The following is a 22,739-nucleotide window of genomic DNA, read 5'->3' as shown; positions in this document are numbered from 1 at the left end:
CGCTGCACTCGGCCGGGGCCGCGGCACACTGCGGGGCCGGCGGCACACCGCGAGGACCCGCCGCTGGTAAGGGGCTGTGGGTGAGGGTGGGCGCTGGTGGCGGCAGGGACCCCGTGCCGGGGCTCAGAATCCCCCAGCTTGGGAGAGGCTGCTGCTGGTTCTGGTTGGGGTGCAGGGGGCTCAGCCCCAGGGGACGGGGGGAGCTGTGTGCTCACAACTGGTGCAGCGTGAGTCCCCAGGGATGGCGGTAACAGGTGCCCGTGGCACGAGGGGTTCATGGCTTGGTGGGTGCTGGGACCAGAGACCATCCCCGTGGCCTCAGGCCTGGCTGACCTGTCCTCATCAGACCTCGGGGGCAGCAGGACTGTGCCGAGGGGGGGCAGCTGCGTGGCCCTGAAACCCGAGGCGGGGGCTGAGCCTGGGGCAGCTGCCGCGGCCGAGACCCGGCGCCCATAAATCACGGCGGGGAGGATCCCGCGTGTCCAGGACACCGCGGGGGGGGGTCCCGCGGCTGAACCCCCCGACCGCGGCTCCCGGAGCTCCCCCCCGCAGGGACGGCGATGAGACGCAGCCGGACGGCGCTGCCCTTCTTCGGCGCGGAGGTGAGACCGGGATGGACACCGGGGACCGGGGGGGTGTCCCCGGGGCGGGGGTGTTCCCGGTACGAGCGTCCCCGCGCCGGGCCCCAGGGCAGCAATAACCGGGATGGAGGCGCTGAGCGGGAGTTAATTATCCTCTTAATGGGTGGTTAATTATTATTCACCTCTGCGTAATTGCGCGTCGGCTCCGGGGGTTTTTCCGGCGGGGTCCCCGGGGACGGGGGGGGCGCGGCGGCGGCGGGGGGAATGGGGTGTCCCGGCGGCTCCGTGCGCTGTGGGCTCAGCCGGTCCGGTATACCGGCTGTGCCCTTGGCTTCGTGCCCCACCATTTCCCCGGTACCCCCGGGGTGCAGCGCCGCACCGTGTCCAGCAGGGGGCGCCCGCGCGCTACCGGCGCCCGGTAACGGGGAAGTGGGTGGGGGGAGCTGTCCTGGGGGAGGCACCCCCCCGTGCCGCGGGTGGGGACACACCCGGACACCGGGAGCAGCACCCTGCAGAGCTCCCTGGTACCTCTGCCGCCGCCCCTCACCGCCGCCCCGTCTCCCCGCAGCGCTGCCGCGACGCCACCGAGGCCGCCCCGTCGGGCCCGGGAGCGGCGGTGGGCGCCGTCCGCCGGCGTTTCTCCGGTAGCCCGTTACTGCCGCCGTTGGGCTGCCGGTTGGCGGAGGCCCGCGGCCCCGAGCCCGAGGGCAACCGGGTGGTTTTCACCATCGAGGAGAGCGGCCCCAGCAGCGGCGACGAGTCCGAGCCCCCCCGGTAAGAGCGGGACGGGGTATTTGCTCGCCGCGTTGGCACCGGGGTGGGGTTACCGGGCAGGGCGGTGCCGCCCCCGGTTTCAGCACCGGCGGGGCGGACAGCGGCACCGGAGAGCGGCCCCGGGGCACCGGTACCGGCACCGGGAGAGCGCCCGGTGCCAGCGGCTGCTGCGGAACAGACCCCTCTGTCACCATCCCTGCTGCTCTGGCTCCGGGATGTCCATCCCGTGCACCGGTTGTCACTGTCCCTGTCACCCCTGTCTCCCCAATCCTGTTCCCGTCCCCATCACCCCTGTCCCCATCACCTCCATCCTTGTCACCTCCGTCCCCATCACCCGTCCCTGTCCCCATCCCCTGTCCTCATCCTCCTCATCCCCTCCTTGTCCCCATCCCTTGTCCCAGCCCGGTGTCACCGCAGGCTGGCCTGTCCCTGCCCGGAGGTGACCTCAGTCCCGGCTGTGCTGCTGCAGGGTTATTTTTGGACCATTCCCCACCCCCGTGCCTGTCCCAGCCTGGCTTGTGGGGACAGCATGGGCCTGGCACAGCGGAGGACCTGGCTCCGGTGTCACTCACTGTCCACCCCCTGCACAGACACGTGTCCGGCGGGGACAGCCACAGCCTGGGGGGGCAGAACTGACTGTCCTGTGGCCAGTGTCCTAGGGCGTGTTGGCTGCCAGGTAGCCCAGGGGGGCCCGGCTTTGCCCCCACCTCAATGTCCCCTGGTGTCCCTCTGTCACGGCATTCCTCTGCCCTGATGTCCCCATGCATCAGGCTTGCAGTTCCTTGGAAGTGAGTGTGTCCGGGATGCTCCAGACTCAGACACCGCGGCATGTCCACGCCGCACGTCCGGTATGCGCCAGGCTTGGCTGCGTCCCTTGGTGGCACCATGGCACGGCCACCCCACACATCAGAGCCACTTGGGGCATTTTGCCGCGTGTCTGGGCAGAGCACCCCTGTCCTTGCGGGAGCAGCTGCTGCCTTGGGGACAGCACAGTGGCCAGTGGCACAGAGCCAGCGAGGGGCCACGTGCCCAGGCAGCTGGGCGCACACCGGGCCGGCGCGGCCGGGGGGGACCCGCTCCATGTGCCGGAGCCAGACAGTTGTTTAATTTCCCAGGCGCGGGCGGGAGGGGGATGGAAACTTTCCCGGGGCCGCTGGGGCCGGGGCTGGGACGGCCGCACGCTTCCTGCTCCGCACCGGCGGGCAGCCTGGCCTCCCCGTCACTGTCACCGCCGTGCTGGGGGCCCCTGGGCTGGGCCATGCTGCCCACCGCGTACCACTCGCCGGGGGCTTCGCCGGCGGTGTCCCCCTGCAGTTCTCCCCGTAATTCCCCCCGCAATTCCCCCGTCCTCTTCCGGAAGCTCCTGATGAACCAGAGCATCCGCCTGCAGCGGCGCTTCACCGTGGCGCATCCCCTCTGGTAAGGGGGGGGGACGCTGGAGGGTCCCCGGCGAGGGGACACGCTCAGCCCTGGGCAGGCGGGAGGAGGCACCGGGCACAGGGTCAGCGTGGAGCCCCCGTGCTGTGGCACGTCCCCGGGGCCATGGGGGACAAGCAGGGGACAGCGGGGGCTCCTCGCAGCCGGGGCTGAGCCGAGCAGGGGGGGCTGAGCACAAACACCATCAGTGCAGTGATGGGCAGGCGGGGACGTGCAGGTGCCATGGGGGGGAGAGTGGGGTGGTGGGGAGGGCCAAGGGGCTTTTTCTGGCACCGCAAAGCACCAACGCACCCGCCCTGGCACAGCTGGGCACCCCTCTGAGCCCCCCACCTTGGAGCTATAGAGGCTTTGGTTTTGGGTGCCCCCCTGCCTGCACCCCGGGGTGCTGGTGGGTGCTGTGGGGATCAGCAGGTCCCTCCTCAGCCGCAACGGCACCTATTTATAGCAGCCCCTGGCCCCCCCGTCGCCTGGCAGTTATTAACACCGACAGCCCGTCACCCAAACGAGGGGGTTTAATTAATCACGACCCTCCCATGGGGGCTCGTGTCCCCCTTGCCCACCCTGGGGGCTCGGGGCTGTCCCATAGGGTGGCAGCGGGGTCAGAGGTGGTGGCACGGGGCCGGGAGCAGCCGCGGGTGTCACTGCGGGGCCACCAGAGCCACAATGCAGCTTTGTGTCCCTGGTACCATCGGGGACGCGATGCAGGGGCAGGGACAACACGGGGCTGTGGGTGGCACGACACGGTGCCGCTGCCAGGGACGGGCACAGCGCGGGGAGCCGCGGCACCGCCGGAGCGGGGAGATGCTGCCGGGCAGCCGGTGCCCGTCCCGGAGGCACTCGTGCATCGGGTAGGTGACAGCGAGATGGGGACAGGGTGGCTCTGGCGGCCCCCCCACTTTCCCAGTTCACCCAGTGCTCTGGGGTGGCTCATCCCTGTCCCCACAGCAGGGGGGGGCACGGGGACATGCAGCCTTTCCCATGACCCCAGAGCAGGATGGGGGGGTGAGGCGGCCACGGCTACCATGGGGACACCGTGGGGTCACCATCCTTGTCCCCTGTCCCACCATGGACCCGCATGGCTGCCGGGTGGTTCTGGTTGGGGTGTCCCAAGGCCACCACCAATCCCTCCCTGAGGGTCAGGCCTTGGCTTCCTTGGTGGCTTCTGTCCTTTGGTGTCCCCTGGCTCCATGCCATAGCTGGGACACTGTCACCCGCCATGGGACACGGCGCCTGGAGCTGAGTCTGATAGAGGTTTTGGGGCTTTCGAGGACTTGGAACGAACAGGGACCGTGAGGAGGGGACAGGAGAGGAGGTGTCTTGAGGGTGGGGGTCCTGTCCCACCCGGGTGACACAGGACAACCCGCCTTGGCTGGCCAGTGTCCCCAGCACCCATGAGGTCTGTGTGCACTGAGCTGTGCCGGTTCCCAGCAGCGGGACGATGGAGCTGCTCTGGCCGTGCTGGGCGGTGGCCGGTGTCACCGCAGTGGTCCCCAGGCCACCTGCCCCGTGCCAGCCTTGTCCCCTGTCCCCTCGCAGCTTCGACCTGGAGCATGGCCCCCCCGGGCGGGGGGCGCTGGACCCCCAGGCCAGCCCGGGGCTGGTCCTGCAAGGGACGTTCCCCCACGGCCAGCGCCGCGAGTCCTTCCTCTACCGCTCCGACAGCGACTATGACCTGTCCCCGAAAGCCATGTCCCGCAACTCCTCCATCGCCAGCGACCTGTGAGTGTCCCCCCGCACCCACCCCCACCCTGACCCCCCACCCTGAGCCTCACACCCCCCTTGTTCCCGCAGGCATGGAGAAGACATGATCGTCACCCCGTTCGCCCAGGTAGGTGCTGTCCCCGTGTCCCAGTGAGGAGGGGACACTGCCCTGCACCGGGGTGGGTGTCTGGGGGGGTCTGCGTGGCCCCAGCCCCTTTTCCCCCCACCAGGTCCTGGCCAGCCTCCGCACCGTCCGGAGCAACCTGACCCACCTCCAGGACCGCACCACCATCAAGTGAGCATCCGTGGGACGGGGAGGATGAGGGTGTCACCTAGGGGGGGGAACTGTGACCCACGGCAAGGGGGGAACACCCGTGCTCAGCCGCCCTGTGTTTCACAGGAGAGCATCGAGCAGCAGCCTCCCCTCCGGGAGCAAGGCCAGCCTGGCCGGTGAGTGCTGGGGGGCAACGTGGGACAATTTGGGGGTGAGGGACGGGTCCCATGTGGCCCTGAGGGGTGCACAAGGCCACCCCCAAACCAGGACAGAGTCACAGCTTTGCCCTTTGGGCTCCATGTCTGGTTTTCGGCAGCTCCGGCCGCTCTCAGCGCGGTGGAAAAGATCCCGTTGACGTCAAACCTTCCATTAATAAAACCCCGGCGGCCGGCACGGCCCCGCGGGAGCTGTCACCCCCCCTGGGGACAGCGTGACACGCCAGGCCATGGGGACAGCATGACGCCCCGCTGCCCAGGGATACTTGACCCCCATCCGGTCCCCCGCATCCCCCTGTGTCCCCAGCTCCGGGGGCACCGCCACCCATGGGGGCTCGGGGTGCTGGGACCCTGTGTGTGTCCCCGTGGTGGTGGCAGGTCCCTTGCCAAGCCGGTGTCCCCCCCGGCAGAGGATGCCCAGCAGAAGCTCTCGCGGGAGACGCTGGAGGAGCTGGACTGGTGCCTGGAGCAGCTGGAGACCCTGCGGACCCGGCACTCGGTCAGCGAGATGGCCTCCAACAAGGTGAGGAACCCTGGGATGGACCCCACATCGCCCTGCTGGGGGGCAGAGACCCCCAGGATGGGAAACTGGGGGTCCTGCCTGCTTCCCCATTGCTGAGCCCCTTCCCGCTCCCCCCAGTTCAAGAGGATGCTGAACCGGGAGCTGACGCACCTCTCGGAGACCAGCCGCTCGGGCAACCAGGTCTCCGAGTACATCTCCAGCACCTTCCTGGGTGAGGAGCCCCCTCTGGGGACCCCCCTTGGGGACGCCCCCGCCTGGGTGTCACCTCTCGGCTGGCAGCTGGGTGGGATGCACATCTGGGCATGAATCCTGTGGCACCCACGGGGACAGTGTCACTTGGCTTTTGCAAAAACATTTCAATGTATGGAGCTGGGGGGTGGGAGGGTGTTCCGTGTGTCCCTGTGGGATTTGCTGCCTTAGGGGGGGGTCACAGTCACTGATGTATACTGGTGCATGCTGGTGGGGACATCCCTGTGGCCATTGGGGGGTGCCCAGGGTCGAAGGTGGGTGGCCCCATGCAGGGCGGGTAAGAAGCAGCACTGGGCATCCCCCCGTTGCCATGGCATCACGGTGTCATCCGCACGTCACCGAGGGGATGCTGGGGGACACATGAGGCTCCCCCCGATTCATGACCCCCCTGTGCTGGCCCAGACAAGCAGCAGGAGGTTGAGATCCCCCCGGCCAAGGACAAGGACAAGGAGAAGGAGCGGAGGAAACGTCCCATGTCGCAGATCAGTGGCGTCAGGAAGCTCCCGCACGGCTCCAGCCTCGCGGCTGCCGCCATCCCCCGCTTCGGGGTCCGCACAGACCAGGAGGGGCTGCTGGCCAAGGTGGGTCCCAGCGGGGGTGACCCAACCGGCGGCAGGGTCCCCTGTGCTGGATCTTTGTCCCTTTGGTCCCCAGGAGCTGGAGGACACCAACAAGTGGGGTCTCAACGTGTTTAAAGTCGCCGAGTACTCGGGCAACCGCCCGCTGACGGTCATCATGTACAGCATCTTCCAGGTGAGCGTCTCGGTGGGATGTCCCTGTCCCTGTCTCTATGGCCAGATGGGGACAAGCCACCTCCCCGCAGGAGCGTGACCTGATGAAGACCTTCCGTATCCCCGTCGACACCTTCATCACCTACATGCTGACGCTGGAGGACCACTACCACGCCGATGTGGCCTACCACAACAGCATCCACGCCGCCGACGTGGCTCAGTCCACCCACGTCCTCCTTTCCACGCCTGCACTGGAGGTCAGTCCTGGTCCCCACGAGGCCACCAAGTGTGTCTGACCGGGCTGGGACACACCAACAATGGCTTTTTTCCCCCCATCCCAGGCTGTCTTCACAGACCTGGAGATCATGGCCGCCATCTTTGCCAGCGCCATCCATGATGTTGACCACCCTGGTGTCTCCAACCAGTTCCTCATCAACACCAGTGAGCCAGGGCAGAGGGATGGAGCTGGGGGGGATGTGGGGGACCCCGGTGTCCTCCTGGGTCAACCCGGGGTGACCGGTGTCATCTCGCAGACTCAGAGCTGGCGCTGATGTACAATGACGCCTCAGTGCTGGAGAACCACCACTTGGCCGTGGGCTTCAAGCTTCTCCAGGAGGAGAACTGCGACATCTTCCAGAACCTGAGCAAGAAGCAGAGGCAGTCGCTGCGCAAAATGGCCATCGACATGGTACGGGGGGGGTCCCGGAGCACCCCAGGGTGAGGGGGCTCTGTGGGGGGGTCCAGGCTGAGCCCCATTCCCACTTCACCTCGCCCAGGTGTTGGCCACGGACATGTCCAAGCACATGAATCTGCTGGCGGATTTGAAAACCATGGTGGAGACCAAGAAGGTGACAAGCCTCGGGGTGCTGCTGCTGGACAACTACTCTGATCGGATCCAGGTGAGCGCGGGGACACAGGGTGGGAACCTTACTGGTGCTCCAGGTGCTGGTTGTGGCTCCAGCCAGGGCTGCTGGGAAGTCCTGTTTGGTGCCGCCATGTTTGGTCCTGTTTGGTGGCCTGACCATGGCCAAGGGGGTTCTTAGCACAGGGGTGGTGGCCCCCTGGACAAGGGACTTTGAGTAAGTCTGTGTCTGTGTCCCACGAGCCACCAATGTGTCCTGGTGGCCACAAAGGCCAACAGTACATGGGGTGCGTGAGGAAGAGTGTGGGCAGCACATTGAGGGAGGTTGTTCCTCCCCCTCTGTTCTGCTCTGGGGAGGCCCCATCTGCAGAACTGGGATCAGTTCTGGGCTCCCCAGTTTAAGAAGGACAAGGAGAGAGCCCAGCACAGGGACACAAAGATGCTGAGGGGTCTGGAGCATCTTTGTGATGAGGAGACAGAGAGCTGGGGCTGTTGAGCTGGAGAAGAGAAGCTGGGAGGGGTCTGATCAATGGGATCAATATCTCAGGGTGGGTGTCAGAGGATGGACCAGACTCTGTTCAGTGGTGCCCAATGCCAGGGTGAGGGGCAACGGGCACAGACTGAAACACAGGAGGCTCCATCAGAATATGGGGGGAAACGTCTGTGCTGGGAGGTGCCAGAGCCTGGCCCAGGCTGCCCAGAGCGGGTGTGGAGTCTCCTGCTCTGAGACATTCAGACCCCCTGGGATCCTGTGTGATCTGCTGGGTGACCCTGCGTGAGCAGGGCTTGGATGGGGGATCTCCAGAGGTCCCTCCAACCCCAAGCACCCCGTGACTCTCCTCGCAGGTCCTGCAGAACATGGTGCACTGCGCCGACCTCAGCAACCCCACCAAGCCGCTGGAGCTGTACCGGCAGTGGACCGACCGCATCATGGTGGAGTTCTTCCACCAGGGCGACCGCGAGCGGGAGAAGGGGATGGAGATCAGCCCCATGTGCGACAAGCTCACGGCCTCCGTGGAGAAGTCCCAGGTGGGGCAGCGCTGTGGGGCTGGGAGGGCACAGGGCTGGGTTTATAGCGGGGCTCAGCTCTGCTTTCCCCCCAGGTGGGCTTCATCGACTTCATCGCCCATCCGCTGTGGGAGACGTGGGCCGACCTGGTGCATCCCGACGCCCAGGAGATCTTGGACACGTTGGAGGACAACCGGGAATGGTACCAGAGCATGATCCCACGCAGCCCGTCCCCGCCGCCCGAGGGACCCGGCGTGTCCCCCGCTGCCACCGACAAGTTCCAGTTCGAGCTGACGCTGGAGGAGGAAGAGGAGGAGGGCGAGCTGGACACGGAGCCCGAGGGGGCCGAGAGCCCCTTGGATGAGGACAACAGCGGCTCCAAGACACCGGCTACAGATGACTCGGGGTCGGCTGACACCGAGCGCCTGTCACCCGGCCCTGTGGACCGGGACTCGCCTGTCACCCACCCCAGGGACGTGGACAACCGGCGGGCGCTGGAGGGAACGTTGCCGAAGGACGGTGGCAGCGGGTGCTCGGTGCCGGGCGCCGAGGGCAGCCAGGGGCTGTGCCTGGACACGGAGGGCAATGTCACATTCCTGTCCCTGGGCAGGTAGCGGAGCCGGACGGTGGGTCCCCTCGCTACCGCGGGGACGTGGGACAGGACGCTGCCCCGGCGAGTGGCCGGCACCGCGGGGACACAAGGGGACACGCTGCCCGTCCTGCGTGGGAGCTGGGCAGGTCCTGAGAGGCACAAGGACACCGCTCGCCCTATCCCAGCGATTGTCCCCTGCTCCCACCCAGTGTCCCTGTGTACAGCCGCTGGGGAAAGTCCCTGTCCCCTTCAGACAGGGCTTGGGGACACTGCTCCAGCCACATCTTTGGGGACACAGTCCCCCACGGGGCCAGGCACACCCAGAAGCATTTTGGTGTCCCTTTGGTGTCCCCTGGCAGAACCGCAACCCCACAGCGGGACGGCGAAGGGGGCTGGTGCCATCCCCCAGCACAAGGGACTGGGGCGCAAGCCAGCGGTTTATTTATTTGGGGACAAATTCACTTTTTCAAGCCTTTTTTTGTAGCTCACTTTTTAATCCGAGCCTCACCCGGGCGCACTCACACGCGTTCCTGCGGCAGAAACACACGTTTCTGCTCCGCGATCGATCCTCAAAACGCTGCCTTCGTACTTTGCACTTTGGGTCCTGGCGGATGCCGCGACCCCCCCACATCTCTGCAGGGGCCGGCGCAGCCCCCGGGGTCCTTTGAGTTTCATCCTTCACCTTCCAGAGATTAAACCTGGTTTGTTCCTCACTAATTCTGATCCCTTAAGTGCCTCTTTATGGTCCTGCTGCCGCGGTGCCGTGCTCGTGCCACCGTCCCTGGGGACTGGCGTTGTTGGTGGCCCTGCTCCGTGTTTGAACAAAAGCCGAGCTCCTCCCTGGAAACCTCGATCCATCACTGGCAAACACAACCGGCTAAGGTAAATATTTAATCGCCGGCTTGGCGCGGCGCAGAGACCGTTCTCGCTACCCCCCCCCCGCCTCTTCCGCATTGCTCCCCACGGTGATTTATATCTGCAAACACGTCCCCACCCGTGGCACTGCCCTGGCACGCGGGGCCCCGCCAGCGCTCGCCCATCGGCTGTGGGGCCGCGGGAGCTGGATGCTCCTTCCCCGGCACCACCGGGGGCTCCGTGCCGTCCCTGCCCACCCAGCGGGTGCTCAGCGTCACCACGTTTCTCCCGATGAAGCCAGCGGGTCAATAGGGACCAGACAAGGCTCTGTGATCTCCAGCGGGGCAGGAGCCTGTTGAAAAAGCCTTTTTCAGCACTTACATGGCTGAGGGGCTGTGGCATCTGTAGAATCAGAGAATAACTGGGTTGGAAAAGACCCTCAGGATCATTAACCCACCCCCGGCACTGCCCCATGTCCTGAGAACCTCCTGTCCGTCTGTCCAGCCCTCCAGGGCTGGTGACTCCAGCACTGCCCTGGGCAGCCTGTTCCAATGCCCCACAGCCCTTTGGGGAAGAAATTGTTCCCAGATCCAACCTCAACCTCCCCTGGCGCAACTTGAGGCCGTTTGCTCTGCTCCTGGCGCTTGTTCCTGGGGAGCAGAGCCCGACCCCCTCCCCGGAGAGCCCTGATCTCTGCACAAGGAGCTGCCGGGCATGGCCGGGCCGGGCTGGGCGAGGCCGAGGCCGCAGGCTGGGGAGCGTCACCGCCGCGGAGCCATATGCTGCCTCCCCCTAATCCCCGCCGGTTGCCACAGGGCGACGGAGGACGCGGGGGTTCGGGCAGGACACGACGCCCACCTGCGCCCCCCACCCCAGCTGCGCGGGGCACTGGGAGCATCAAGCCCCACCGCGGGGCCAGGTGCCCCGGGAAAGTTATAGGCTCAGGCCGCTCGTGGCTGCAGGGAAGCCGCAGGCCGCGCTGGCCGTCGCGATAGGGGGGTCATGTCGTGACAGGGGAGGCTGTGAGATGGCTGGTCACCCACCCTCCGAGCGGGAATGGTCCGCCCCGCGCCCCCCGCCCGGGGAGGGAATGGTTCAGCCCCCCCGGCCACCGCCGCGCCGCTGGACCGCACCACTGCGCGCCGCGAGGGGGAAAGCGGTCCCCACCACCGCGCCAAGAGGGGCGTCTCCCCTCCCTTCCCCGCCCCGCCCAGCGTGCCGCCCGCGTCCTGTCAATCACAGCGCGCCGCCGGCCAATCAGCGCTCCCCACCGGGGGCCGGGCCGTGACGTCACCCTCATTTACATACATCGCCCCGCCTCTCCCCCCCGCTCCTGCCGACGTCATCCGGGCTCTGCAACCGGCGGGGCGGCGCGCGCCGCTGCTGCAGTTGCTGCAGGAGGAGGCGGCGGCGCGAGCGCGGGCTGGAGGTGAGCGCGCGCCCCCGCGCCCCCCCGGTGTGTTCCCCCCCCACCCCCCGGGCACCCCCCGGAACCGGTACCGGCGGCTGCATCGCACCGCGGGGCGGGAGGGGCGGGAGGGGCGGGAGCTGCGGGCGGGAGCTGCTCGGGGAGGGGGTGTCCGCCAGCTGGCGGCTGCACCGGGCGGGGGGGGAGCAGGTTGCAGCGAGGGGGCCGCGGGTCCCCCCCGGTCACTCTGCCGGTGCACCGGGGTGCGGCGGGCTCGGGCCTGCCCGGTGGGGGGTGCAGGTGGGTGAGCCGCCTTCTTGCAGCACCCAGCGCCCCCTCCCCGCAGCACCCTGCAGCACCCTACGTTGCATCCCCCCCCCCGCAGCACTCCCCGCTCCGCCCTGCGCCCCCCATCTCCGTGCCCCCTCCCCAGGACCCCCCCGCAGCACTGCTGCAGGTGCCATTTTGCAGAGGAGATGCAGGATTGGCTGCAGCGCCCCAACCGCTACCGGGGTCACAGCCCCCCCACCATCTCTGCACCCCAAATTCGCTGTGGCACCTTCTTGGGGTCACCATTGGGGATGACAGCAGAGCCCCCCAGCGCTGACAGCCCCACACCTTCACCCTGGGTGATACCCCCCCCCATCTCAAATTAAAATAGGTCGTAATTGCCATTGCGTTGGTGGGAAAACAGCTCCGGTTGGTGGCTCCGGTGCCGCCCGGAGCCCGATGCTGTGCGGGTTTGTCACCGCCGCCACCGTCATGGCCTCCCCCCCCCTTGCAGATGGCGTCGGCGACCGACTCCCGCTATGGGCAGAAAGAATCCTCAGACCAGAACTTCGACTACATGTTCAAGATCCTGATCATCGGCAACAGCAGCGTGGGGAAAACCTCCTTCCTGTTCCGCTACGCCGACGACTCCTTCACCCCGGCCTTCGTCAGCACCGTCGGCATCGACTTCAAGGTCAAGACCATCTACCGCAACGACAAGCGCATCAAGCTGCAGATTTGGGTGAGGTCCCCGCACCCCCCGGCGTGTCCCCGGTGGTCTCTGTGGGGCTGGTGTGATGTTTTGGGGTTGGCATGGGGCTGATGTCATGTGCCCTGGGGACCTTGCTGTCCACCTGGAGTGGCTGCATCCATCACCCCGGGGGTGACATTGTGTCCCCGGGGGGTGACATCCTTGTCCCCTCCGCAGGACACGGCCGGGCAGGAGCGGTACCGCACCATTACCACGGCCTATTACCGCGGCGCCATGGGCTTCATCCTGATGTACGACATCACCAACGAGGAGTCCTTCAACGCCGTGCAGGACTGGTGAGCGCTCACGGAGCCCTGGGGGACCTCCCCAAAACCATCCCCGCGCTCTTCCCCCCCACCATAATTCCCTCTTCTTTGTCCCCCAAAGGTCCACCCAGATCAAGACCTACTCGTGGGACAACGCCCAGGTCCTGCTGGTGGGGAACAAGTGTGACATGGAGGACGAGCGCGTCGTCTCCTCGGAGAAGGGCCGCCAGCTCGCCGAGCACTTGGGTGAGCCGGGGGGGCTGTGTCTTCCCACAAATAATTTAATTAGGGGCTTAATTCCCTGGCTGTAATTCTTCTGCCTCAATAGCGGCGGTGACTCGTCAGTTAAGGAGGAAAAACAAGGTGTAATTAAGCCGCGAGCGCCGGGGTGTGATGGCGGGTTCGGTTACGGTGCCGTAAACCTGCCGGGAAGTGCTGGGGGGGAGTTGGGTGTTCCCGGGGCTGGGGGGATCGGGGTGTGCAGCACGTCAGTGTTCTCCAGGATTCTCCAATATTGTTCAATATTCTTCAGTATTCAACATTCTTCAGTATCATTTAATGTTCTCGGTCAGTTTAGTTCAGTAGTGTTTAATAGGGTTCAATATTGTTTAATAGGGTTCAATATTGTTTAATATTCTTCTCCAATGTCATTCAATATTCTTTTTCAATATTCAACATTCTTATTCAATATTGTTCAATGTTCTTCAATATTGTTCAACATTCTTGTTCAATATTGGTTTTCAGTATTGTTCAGTATTCAATGTTCTTGTTCAATATTGTTCAATATTGTTCAACATTCTTGTTCAATATTGGCTTTCAATATTGTTCAATATTCAATGTTCTTGTTCAATATTGTTCAATATTCAATGTTCATGTTCAATATTGTTCAATATTGTTCAACATTCTTGTTCAATATTGGTTTTCAATATTGTTCAATATTCAATGTTCTTGTTCACTATTGTTCAATATTCAATGTTCTTGTTCAATATTGTTCAACATTCTTGTTCAATATTGGTTTTTGTTATTCTTCAGTATTCAATGTTCTTATTCAAAATTGTTCAGTATTCTTCTCCAATGTTGTTCAATATTCAACATTCTTATTCAACATTGTTCAACATTCTTGTTCAATGTTGGTTTTCAACATCGTTCATTATTGTTAAATATTGTCCAATATTCTTCTCCAATAATCCTCAATAGTCAACATTCTCATTCAATATTCCAATACTGTTAAATATTGTTCAATATTCCCCAGTATTCCACTTTTCTTCACTACTGATGGACACGTTCACTGGTGAGGGTGGGGAGGAGCTGCGCGAGGCCCGTGGCGTGGGGCTGGGGGGGTTACCCCGCTGCCCCCCCATAGCATCACCTATACCCCCCCAGGTTTCGAGTTCTTCGAAGCCAGCGCGAAGGACAACATCAACGTGAAGCAGACGTTCGAGCGGCTGGTGGACATCATCTGCGAGAAGATGTCGGAGTCGCTGGACGCGGCCGACCCGGCCGTCACCGGCGCCAAGCAGGGCCCGCAGCTCAGCGACCAGCAGGCCCCCCCGCACCAGGACTGCGCCTGCTAGGGACACCCCCCGCACCCCAAAACCCCCTCAGTGCACCCCACACCCCTCAGTGCACCCACACCCCCCCAAAAAACCCTCTTTTGTGGGGCGAAACATTTGCTGCTGGTACCTCCCGAAGGGCTGCGGCCTACCTAGGAGCCCCCATTCATTTAGGCTGTGCCCCCTTTTCCCCCCTCCCTTAATTTATTTTTAAGCCTGGGCTAGTAGATCCCCCCCCCATTCTGCTTTAAATCACCCCCCAAACCATTATTTTCTCCACTACACCCCCCCCCCAAAACCTCACGTGTCCCCCCCCACACCCACCCAAAGGGCCCCTGGAGGCTCTTGGTGCCCATTTCTCCCCCTCGCTGGATGGATATTTCCTAAAACTCTTGTTTATTTGTATAAATAGATGCTAATTTATGCTCCCGCCGTCTTCCTCCTTGTACAGAAGAAACCCTCCTTGTAAATAGGCGTAAAGCGCCGCTGGTGTGCCCTGCCGTGCCGTGGCCGTGCTGGTGCCGTTACTTTTATGTTTAATTCTATGTTTTATTTCGTTTCGGTTTGTTTTCTCCGTGTGGCAACCTTGCTTGTGAATACCACTTTAAAAAACTCTATCTATTATTTAAAGGTTTAAAAAGCTAATCCTACACGAGCAAGGCCAGCCAAGCCCTGGAGCAAATTAGCCCCGCTTTGGGGACCTTTGCAGAGGCGCCGTTTTGGGCTCGTTTTGGCTCTTTTTGGCTTGGGGGGGTGTGTGGGGCTTGAAGGAGCGTCGCTAATTTGCCGCAGGGCGTTGGGCTCCGTGTGTTCCTGTCGTGCTGTGAATAAGTGGATATTTCTGTAGCGATGACGGACCCGAGATCCTGCCGCCCCCTATTTATGTTTTTCTCGGAGCGCTGTGTCTTTGTTTTAACAGATTTCCCCCCCCTCGCCTCTCTCCCCTTTCCTATTTTTGTGACGTTTACTCCGGAAGCGTTACCACCGTACTGTACAAATGTCAAAAGTGTCAAAAAATGAAGAAAAAACGATAAAAAAAAAAAGAGTACAATTTCCTAAAAATCACTGTATTAAAAGAAATGTTGTGAAGAAATAAATCGATGCTGATCACCTGTTCCTCGGGGTCTTCGCTCCTCCTGTTGCTGGGTAGGAGCAAAAATTAGCTGGTTGCTTAATTAATATGTACCACGTGGTGGCTCGGCAGCGGGGGGGGGGGGTCACCCCAGGGGGACGGGGACAGAGCCGCCAATAAGGCACAGCTTCAAAAAATACATATATTTAAAAAGAATCCCATTTAGGCAGCTTTCCTCGCTGCTGGAAATGAATGAAGGTCTCAGGTTATGGGGGAAGGTCTGGCTGCGATCCGAAGGGTGTTTTGGTCCCAAATCCTGCAAAATTCACCTTAAAACCCCCCTCCCCGGCCGCCTCCACGTTGGTTCGGCCGCTGGCAAACGTGGCGAGTGGGCGGCAGCCATCGCACCCCTATTTATATCAACCCAGGTGGGCTGCAGGGGTGTGGGGGGAAACGGGGCGAGCGGCTCCTCGATCCAGCTCAAAAGTAAAGGATGAGCAGGTAAAAGGGCTGAGGAGCCGAGGGGGCGGCGGCCAGGCGGGGGAACGCTGGAAAAAGGGGAAAAATGCCATTTTTGGGCAAGAACGTCGCCGGGGGGTCAGGCAAAGCGTGGGCTCTGTGGAAAAACACATAAAAATAAATCAGCTTTCCAGGCTCATCTGTGACACGAGATGGGTTGTAAATGCGATCCCGAGCCATCACGGCAATGAGTGAGGGAGTTAATCAGGTTGCGGTGGGGTTCTGGCTGTGGTTTTTGGGGTGGGTTGAGCCGAAACGCCCAGAAAAACCGCTCACCGTGGGCAAAATGTCACGGTCGTGAGCAGCTGCTTCTACGTCCTGACGTCGTGCTGGTTCTTGGTACGATCAGGCTGGAAAATAAAGAGGGAAATAAAGGTAAATTTGGTGCGAGTGGGGCTGGCGGCGGAGAGAAACGGCGGTGCCGGCGCTCACCCGGTGCTTGAGGTAGGAGAGGTAGATGTCCCAGCCCAGCGTCACCACGTTGACATAAACCACCCGGAATTTGGGGGGGACGAATTGGAAATTGAGGAGCTGAGCAGCCGGCCAGATGCACCAGTCAGCCTGTGGGGGGAAAGAGCAGGGAGAGTTTAAAAGAGGAAACGGCCTCAAGTTGCGCCAGGGGAGGTTGAGGTTGGATGTGGGAACAATTTCTTCCCCAAAGGGCTGTGGGGCATTGGAACAGGCTGCCCAGGGCAGTGCTGGAGTCACCAGCCCTGGAGGGTTGGACAGACGGACACGAGGTTCTCAGGACATGGGGCTGGGACAGGGGTGGGTTATGGTTGGACTCCATCATCTTGAGGGTCTTTTCCAACCACAGTGATTGTGTGATTCCATCTCCTCGACAGGGACGGGACGGGGAGCTCAGGGGGAGGTATTTACCTTGTAAAACTCCCAGAATTTCTCCTTCAGCTCCCCCCAGCTCTCCTCTAGCGACTGGCCCTCCAGTGCGCCCATGCCTGCGGGGACAGACGGGTGTCAGTGGGGACAGACTGCGGACAGGGGACAAACGGGTGTCAGCGGGGACAGACTGGGGACAGACGGGTGTCAGCGGGGACAGACTGCGGACAGGGGACAAACGGGTGTCAGCGGGGACAGACTGGGGACAGACGGGTGTCAGTGGGGACAGACGGGGGACAGACGGAGATGGGTGTCAGTGGGGACAGACTGGGGGCAGGGGAAAAACAGGTGTCAGCGTGGACAGACTGGGGACAGACGTGTGTCAGCGGGGACAGACTGGGGACAGGGGACAGAGTGGGATAGGGGGGACAGACTGGGGACTGACGGGTGTCAGTGGGGACAGACGGGGGACAGACGGAGATGGGTGTCAGTGGGGACAGCGGTGTCCCCAAGGCTCCAGTGCGGGGGAGCAGGAATGAGAATCAGCACCTCAGCTGTGCCAGAGGCTGCAAAACGCCCCAAAAAACCCCCAGGAAACCCCAGTTTTCTCCATTAACGGGGGGTGAGGGGTGTCACACTCAGTCCCCGGTGACAACACCACACACCGAGGAAGTACCAGGAGCCCAGGACGGGCGATGCCACCAGCTGGTCGATCAGGACTTTCTTCAGGACGGTTCTCATGCCCCGCGCCGGGAACGCCGCGTCCAGCCAGAGGTACCAGTAATGCAAGGGGGGGCCCAGGCTGCAGCCCACGGCGAACATGCGTCCTGCAACACGACACCCCCGCAGCCCTGAATTATTGATGTCACCCCCTCGGGACCCCCCCGAAAGCGGCTCCGGGGAAGCCACAAAGGGAGCGCGGCTTTGCTAATGTGACCCCAATTCTGCTAACGATGTGATCAAACGAGCGTTGTGGTGTAAGCCCAGCTGGCGATGCGACCACGACGGGCGCTCGGTGCCCCTCAAATAGGGGAGAAAATGGGAAAGAGGAGGGAGAAACTTGGGCTGAGATAAACACAGTTTGATAAACTAACAAAATGCTAATACGCTGCTGGTAAATATATATTAAAAAATAGAAATAAAAGATCGTCGAGGCAGCTCCCTGTGAATTGTGCCCACAGCGAGCAGCCGGGCCTGGGGACCCGCATCCTGGTCCCAAAAAGAGGAAAAAAGGCAAAAAAGCCCAGAGGCCCCTGCCGAATGGGAAAAGGCCGAACACAACGTCCCGAACCAAAACTGCCCTGGTTCCAGCGAAAAACAGCCAAAAAAAACTGCACCTGAGAGCAGGAGCGGTAACGCCCAGGAGAGCAAGTGGAGGATCCCGACTCTCCTTAAGTAATTAGCATGGTGCTAATGGGACGGAATACTCCTATTGATCAGTCTGGGTGTCAGTCAAGGTCTGTCCATCCATCCCCCTTCCTCGCGGCCTCACACCTGCGGGCAGAGCTCAGCTCTCAGACCAGAGCAATGAACAACATTAACCCTGCTGGGTGTTATCTCCTGATCTCAAACTAAACGCAAACGAAGTTCCCTGTCCTGCTGGAACTGAGGGGCCACAGCTGGACACAATATTCCAGGTGTGGTCTCCCCAGGGCAGAGCAGAGGGGCAGGAGAACCTCTCTGACCTACTGACCACCCCCTTCTAACCCACCCCAGGTACCATTGGCTTCCTGGCCACAAGGGCCCAGTGCTGGCTCATGGTCACCCTGCTGTCCCCAGGACCCCCAGGTCCCTTTCCCCTACACTGCTCTCTAATAGGTCATTCCCAACTTACACTGGAACCTGGGGCTGTTCTGCCCAGATGTAAGACCCTACATTTGCCCGTGTATGTGTATGTGTGTGTCCCCCGTTGTCACCTGTGCGTGCCAGCTGGGGCTGCGTGTCGGGGTGGTGGCGGCGGTGCCAGGCCTGCTGCAGCGTGTCGCCGGCCGCCAGCAGCGCGCCGCAGCTCGCCGTGTTGGTCAGCAGCAGCAGGCGCCCGCGGAACAGCGGCCGCAGCAGCCGCCGGCCCCGCGACAGCATCCTGCGGGAACAGACCCCCCTGGGCCCCCCGCCAGGGGTCAGCGGGGACAGACACCCCCAGGCACAGACACACGGTCACTCTGTGCCCCCCGTTACCCGTGCTGTGCTCCCCAGTTAGTGCTGCCGTGCCCCTCCAGTTCCTCTTGTGCCCCCAGTTATCCACGCTGTACCCCCCAATTACTGCTGCTCTACACCCTCAGTTCCCCCAGTTACCCACACTGTGCTCCCCAGTTAGTGCTGCCGTACCCCTCCAGTTCCTCTTGTGCCCCCAGATACCCGTGCTGTGTCCCCCAGTTACTGCTGCTGTACACCCCTAGTTCCCCCAGTTATCCATGCTGTGCCCCCCAGTTAGTTCTGCCGTATCCCTCCAGTTCCTCTTGTGCCCCCCGGTTACTGCTGCTCTACACCCCCAGTTCCCCCAGTTACCCACACCGTGCTCCCCAGTTAGTTAGTTCTGCCGTACCCCTCCAGTTCCTCCTGTGTCCCCAGTTATCCACGCTGTGCCCCCCAGTTAGTGCTGCTCTACACCCCCAGTTCCCCCGGTTACCCACACTGTGCCCCCCGTTACCCGTGCTGTGCTCCCCAGTTAGTGCTGCCGTACCCCTCCAGCTCCTCTTGTGCCCCCCAGTTCACATTGCCGTGCCCCCCAGTTATACCCGCTGTGCCTCCCAATCTCCCCAGTTAGCACTGCCGTACCCCCCAGTTCCCCCCGTTATCCCTGCTGTGCCTCCCAGTCCCGCCGTTAGTGCTGCCGTACGCCCAGTGCCCGCCGGTTAACCCCACTGTGCTCCCCAGCTCCACCGCTGTGCCGCCCGGTCCCCCCGGTTCTCCCCGTTACTCCCGCTGTGACCCCCGTGTCCCCCCCCGCTCACCGCCGCGCGCTTCCGCCACCGGCACCAGCGGGGCGTGCCCCGTAACAGAGCGCCTTCCGCTTCCGCCGGCCGCCATGACACCTACCGAGGCGCAGGGATGCCGCCATGACACTTACGGCAGGACACCTACCGAGGCGCAGGAGGCCGCCATGACACCTACCGAGGCACAAGCGGCCGCCATGACACCTACCGAGGCAGCAGCGTTCCTGGCGCCCCCCCCCCCCCTCCAAACACAACGCTCCAGAGCCTGTGATTTTTCCACAAAATCGTCGTTTTTATTCGCCGCTCGCTCCGTGTTCCCACGCCGCCGCTCAGCGCCTGCAGCGGGCCGGGACCTTCGGGGCCCCTGAGCCCCCACAGGCCTCGGGCTTCTCCCCCTGCCAGAGAGCGGCCGGTAGAGCCCAAGCAGGGACAGGGACAGGGACAGGGACAGGGACGGGGATGGGGACAAGGATGGGGACAGGGAGCCCCCCTGGGCCCACATCCCACCTGGTAGAGGCGGCAGATCAGCCCCAGCAGCGAAGCCTGTGCCTGCTCCTGCAGCTCGTCCGTGTGTTTCTAGGGGGGACACAGGGCGCTCAGGGGGGTCCCCGCTGCGCCCCTCGTCCCCCCGTTGTCCCCTCCCTGTCCCCTCCCCGCCGCACCCCGTTGACGAGGATCCAGGGCACGTATTGGTGCGGGGGGTCGAGCGCCTCGGTCAGTTGTGCGTTGCGGTGCATCAGGGCGGCCCCCACGTCCCCCTGCACGCAGGCGGCGATGCGGCCGCTGTCCAGCTGCGGGGCGTAGACCTGCAGGCACTGCGGGGACGGGGACACGGGGGCGTCACGGGGACACATGGGGACGGCAGGGGCACACATGGGGATGTCAGGGGGACACAGGGACGTCAGGGGGACACGGGGACACATGGGAATGTCAGGGGGACACATGGTGATGTCAGGGGGGGCAGGGGGACACATGGGGATGTTAGGGGGACACAGGGACGTCAGGGGGACACATGGGAGTGTCAGGGGGACACATGGGGACACATGGGAATGTCAGAGGGACACATGGGGATGTTAGGGGACACATGGTGATGTCAGGGGGGACAAGGGGACACATGGGGATGTTAGGGGACACATGGTGATGTCAGGGGGGACAAGGGGACACATGGGGATGTTAGGGGGCATATGGGGATGTCAGGGAGACACATGGGGACAGCAGGGGGACACATGGGGACATCAGGGGGATAGGGGGACACATGGGAACATCAGGGGGACACATGGGGATGTCAGGGGAATGGGGACGGGGACACACACACCGGGAGGTCAGGGGGATGGGGACACACTTGCAGTGGTGAGGAGGGGACAGGGGCCACGCACGTGAGGTCACGGGGACAGGGATGTCCCTGTGGTGCTGAGCAGGGAACAGGGACACACACACCAAGAGGTCAGGGGGATGGGGACAGGGACACACACGCAGATGGAGGTCATGGGGGACAGGGACGTCCCTGTGTGCGGGGCGCAGGGGACAGTGAGGGGACATACGGCCTCCAGGTTCTTGGTGACAGAGCTGCCCGACTCCAGGCAGAAGATGACGGGGAAGTAGGTGCTGAAGTCCTTGGCCTCGTGCATCAGGCAGGTCTACGGGGACAGGGCGGACGGTGAGGGGCCAGACCCCCCCGTGCCACCACCTTGGGGATGGGGATTGTCACCGTCACCTCGATCATGTTGCCCAAACACTCCTCGGGGCCGTGCTGGCACTGGAAGCGCCACTTCCCGCTGACGTTCCTCTCCTGGGGGACACACGGGTCTGAGCAGCCAACAGCGGCACCGGGGACAAGCACCAGTGGCACAGGGGACAGGCACCGGTGGCAGCAGCTCCTACCTGCGCGTTGCCATAGGGGACCAGGGTGACGCTGAGGACGTCGTCGGGCAGCACCAGCCACGCGGTGAAGAGCTCCTGCACCAGGAACGCGCGGCACGCCGGGCACAGGCTCTCGTAGAACAGGCTCAGCTCCACGGGGGCTGCCGCTGGCTGCGAGCGGTTGGCGCAGCGGCGCTCGGCCTGCGGGAGGGTTTGGGGGTTCAGCGACCCCAATATTTGCAGGGGATGGGGGGTGAAGCTCCTGGGATGTGGGGCCGGGGCGCGCAGGGCTGGGGAGGGAAGTGAGAGTGGCTGCGGGGGCCGCGGGTCTGGTGCGGTGCCAGCGCGGCACTGGGGCTTTCCGAGGGAACTTCCTCAAAATATTTTTGGGGAAAACAGATCTGGTGAGGCGGGATGTGTCTGGGTGGGGACGCAGCCCAGCGCCCACCACCCGGTTGCGGCTGCACCCCCAGGGCGCTGCCGGACCCACTGTCGCAGAGTGGAATAAGCCAAAAAGGTGGTTTTATGCCGAAAAAGCAGCTGGGGATGGATTGGGGGTCGGTGTGTCCCCAGCGCGGCACAGGATCCCCGGGCACCCCCGCGACGTGCCAGCCTGTGCCACAGGGATACTCAGCACCGGGTACGGCGGGCGATGTCCCCACGCTGTCCCGGCGGGACGTGTCCCCTTGCGCCCGGTGGCCGCGGTGACTCTGACCTGGCAAGCAGCGGCGATCTCCGGCGAGCTGCACCATAGCGGGGCTGGGGCGTCACAGCCGGGGGTGGCGGCCGCCACCCCGAGCCCCAGGGCCAGCAGGGCCACCGGCAGCGCCAGCGTCACCGCGGGGGCCATGGGGACGCTGTGGGGTGGCGGGAAGCTGAGCCCGGCGCTGCCGGGGGTTTTAAAGCCCGGCTGCGCCCGCCCCCGCGCACCCGTCCTGCCCGGATCAACCGGCCGCCTCCTGTGACGCCAACGCTGCTGACTCAGTGGGGACAGCCGGCTCGGGTCACCCTGTCCCCGCTGTCCCCCCCGGCTCTGGACGCCCCGTCCCCGCTGGCCCCTCGGGAGCCAAGCCCTGAAGGGGGGTTTGGGGTCACAGCCACTCAGCCCCGCGGCGGCTGCCGCTTCCCCGCAGGTTGTGACACGGTGGGGACAGGAACCCAACACCGTGCTCAGCGGCTCCGAACGGGCAGGGGGGTGGCTCTGTGTGGGAACCCCCAGACCTCTATGGAACCCCCAGGGGCTTCGGTGCTGCCCGAAATCCCCCTGTGCTCACGGCTGGGGCTGAGCACTGAACCCTGCACTTCCCCGCTGGGTTCAGCTGCCGTTTCCGGCTGTTCCTCGCCCCTCGGGCTTCGGTGCCACCTCCCTGTGCTGCCACCTCCCTGTATGGGGACAGTCCCCACCTGTCCCAGCTCCCCAGGCAATAGGTCACATCCTGCGCCCAGCCCAGGACACAGGACGAGC

The 22,739-nt window shown here is 63.5% G+C and overlaps 4 protein-coding genes across 6 annotated transcripts; 2 read left to right on the top strand and 2 right to left on the bottom strand.

Annotated features, from left to right (window-relative positions):
* Positions 1 to 262: 262 nt before the first annotated feature.
* Positions 263 to 9,664, top strand: PDE4C (phosphodiesterase 4C). Of its 3 annotated transcripts, XM_065042503.1 has the most exons (16): positions 263 to 602; positions 1,150 to 1,355; positions 4,329 to 4,511; positions 4,584 to 4,620; positions 4,724 to 4,788; positions 4,894 to 4,943; positions 5,393 to 5,505; positions 5,623 to 5,716; positions 6,157 to 6,335; positions 6,409 to 6,507; positions 6,578 to 6,742; positions 6,827 to 6,926; positions 7,019 to 7,173; positions 7,262 to 7,384; positions 8,194 to 8,376; positions 8,451 to 9,664. In XM_065042503.1, the coding sequence occupies exons 1-16, from the start codon at positions 561 to 563 to the stop codon at positions 8,967 to 8,969; spliced, it is 2,313 nt and encodes a 770-aa protein (XP_064898575.1). In that variant the 5' UTR covers positions 263 to 560; the 3' UTR covers positions 8,970 to 9,664. The 3 variants fall into 3 exon arrangements, with proteins under 3 accessions (XP_064898575.1, XP_064898574.1, XP_064898576.1); XM_065042502.1 differs by lacking the exons at positions 263 to 602; positions 1,150 to 1,355 and adding an exon at positions 2,457 to 2,774; XM_065042504.1 differs by lacking the exons at positions 263 to 602; positions 1,150 to 1,355 and adding an exon at positions 2,795 to 3,640.
* A 1,409-nt stretch (positions 9,665 to 11,073) lies between these two features.
* On the top strand, positions 11,074 to 15,166 carry RAB3A (RAB3A, member RAS oncogene family). The gene is made up of 5 exons (XM_065042568.1): positions 11,074 to 11,231; positions 11,995 to 12,222; positions 12,409 to 12,527; positions 12,619 to 12,743; positions 13,881 to 15,166. The coding sequence occupies exons 2-5, from the start codon at positions 11,995 to 11,997 to the stop codon at positions 14,069 to 14,071; spliced, it is 663 nt and encodes a 220-aa protein (XP_064898640.1). The 5' UTR covers positions 11,074 to 11,231; the 3' UTR covers positions 14,072 to 15,166.
* MPV17L2 (MPV17 mitochondrial inner membrane protein like 2) lies at positions 15,097 to 19,554 on the bottom strand. Its single transcript, XM_065042567.1, has 7 exons — positions 19,433 to 19,554; positions 18,395 to 18,579; positions 17,144 to 17,305; positions 16,521 to 16,597; positions 16,074 to 16,202; positions 15,918 to 15,991; positions 15,097 to 15,738 (listed from the first exon to the last, which is right to left on the bottom strand). Exons 1-6 carry the CDS (start codon positions 19,537 to 19,539, stop codon positions 15,953 to 15,955), a joined length of 699 nt encoding a protein of 232 aa, XP_064898639.1. The 5' UTR covers positions 19,540 to 19,554; the 3' UTR covers positions 15,097 to 15,738; positions 15,918 to 15,952.
* Positions 19,555 to 19,685: 131 nt separating this feature from the next.
* On the bottom strand, positions 19,686 to 22,203 carry IFI30 (IFI30 lysosomal thiol reductase). Its single transcript, XM_065042565.1, has 7 exons — positions 21,990 to 22,203; positions 21,296 to 21,475; positions 21,129 to 21,203; positions 20,956 to 21,051; positions 20,077 to 20,229; positions 19,922 to 19,990; positions 19,686 to 19,809 (listed from the first exon to the last, which is right to left on the bottom strand). The coding sequence occupies exons 1-7, from the start codon at positions 22,122 to 22,124 to the stop codon at positions 19,744 to 19,746; spliced, it is 774 nt and encodes a 257-aa protein (XP_064898637.1). The 5' UTR covers positions 22,125 to 22,203; the 3' UTR covers positions 19,686 to 19,743.
* Positions 22,204 to 22,739: the final 536 nt, after the last annotated feature.

Source organism: Columba livia, chromosome 27 (assembly GCF_036013475.1).
Source record: "Columba livia isolate bColLiv1 breed racing homer chromosome 27, bColLiv1.pat.W.v2, whole genome shotgun sequence".
Lineage (NCBI taxonomy): Eukaryota > Metazoa > Chordata > Aves > Columbiformes > Columbidae > Columba > Columba livia.
The sequence above is the reverse complement of the archived record's forward strand: the minus strand, read 5'-3'. Positions and strand labels throughout refer to the sequence as shown.

Bases quoted from the DNA above. Each gene is read 5' to 3' on its own strand.
- RAB3A (XM_065042568.1), top strand. From the start codon at position 11,995: ATGGCGTCGGCGACCGACTCCCGCTATGGGCAGAAAGAATCCTCAGAC. The intron at 12,223-12,408 runs GTGAGGTCCCCG...TCCCCTCCGCAG, and splicing joins GCATCAAGCTGCAGATTTGG to GACACGGCCGGGCAGGAGCG. The intron at 12,744-13,880 runs GTGAGCCGGGGG...ATACCCCCCCAG, and splicing joins CCAGCTCGCCGAGCACTTGG to GTTTCGAGTTCTTCGAAGCC.
- IFI30 (XM_065042565.1), bottom strand. From the start codon at position 22,124: ATGGCCCCCGCGGTGACGCTGGCGCTGCCGGTGGCCCTGCTGGCCCTG. The intron at 21,476-21,989 runs GTCAGAGTCACC...ACCCTCCCGCAG, and splicing joins AGATCGCCGCTGCTTGCCAG to GCCGAGCGCCGCTGCGCCAA. The intron at 19,991-20,076 runs GTGCGGCGGGGA...TGTCCCCCCTAG, and splicing joins CCTGGATCCTCGTCAACGGG to AAACACACGGACGAGCTGCA.
- MPV17L2 (XM_065042567.1), bottom strand. From the start codon at position 19,539: ATGGCGGCATCCCTGCGCCTCGGTAGGTGTCATGGCGGCCGGCGGAAG. The intron at 18,580-19,432 runs GTGAGCGGGGGG...CGGGGGGCCCAG, and splicing joins GGTGGCGGAAGCGCGCGGCG to GGGGGTCTGTTCCCGCAGGA. The intron at 17,306-18,394 runs GTGACAACGGGG...GTCGTGTTGCAG, and splicing joins GCCCCAGCTGGCACGCACAG to GACGCATGTTCGCCGTGGGC.
- PDE4C (XM_065042502.1), top strand. From the start codon at position 2,488: ATGGAAACTTTCCCGGGGCCGCTGGGGCCGGGGCTGGGACGGCCGCAC. The intron at 5,506-5,622 runs GTGAGGAACCCT...CGCTCCCCCCAG, and splicing joins GCGAGATGGCCTCCAACAAG to TTCAAGAGGATGCTGAACCG. The intron at 7,174-7,261 runs GTACGGGGGGGG...CACCTCGCCCAG, and splicing joins GCAAAATGGCCATCGACATG to GTGTTGGCCACGGACATGTC.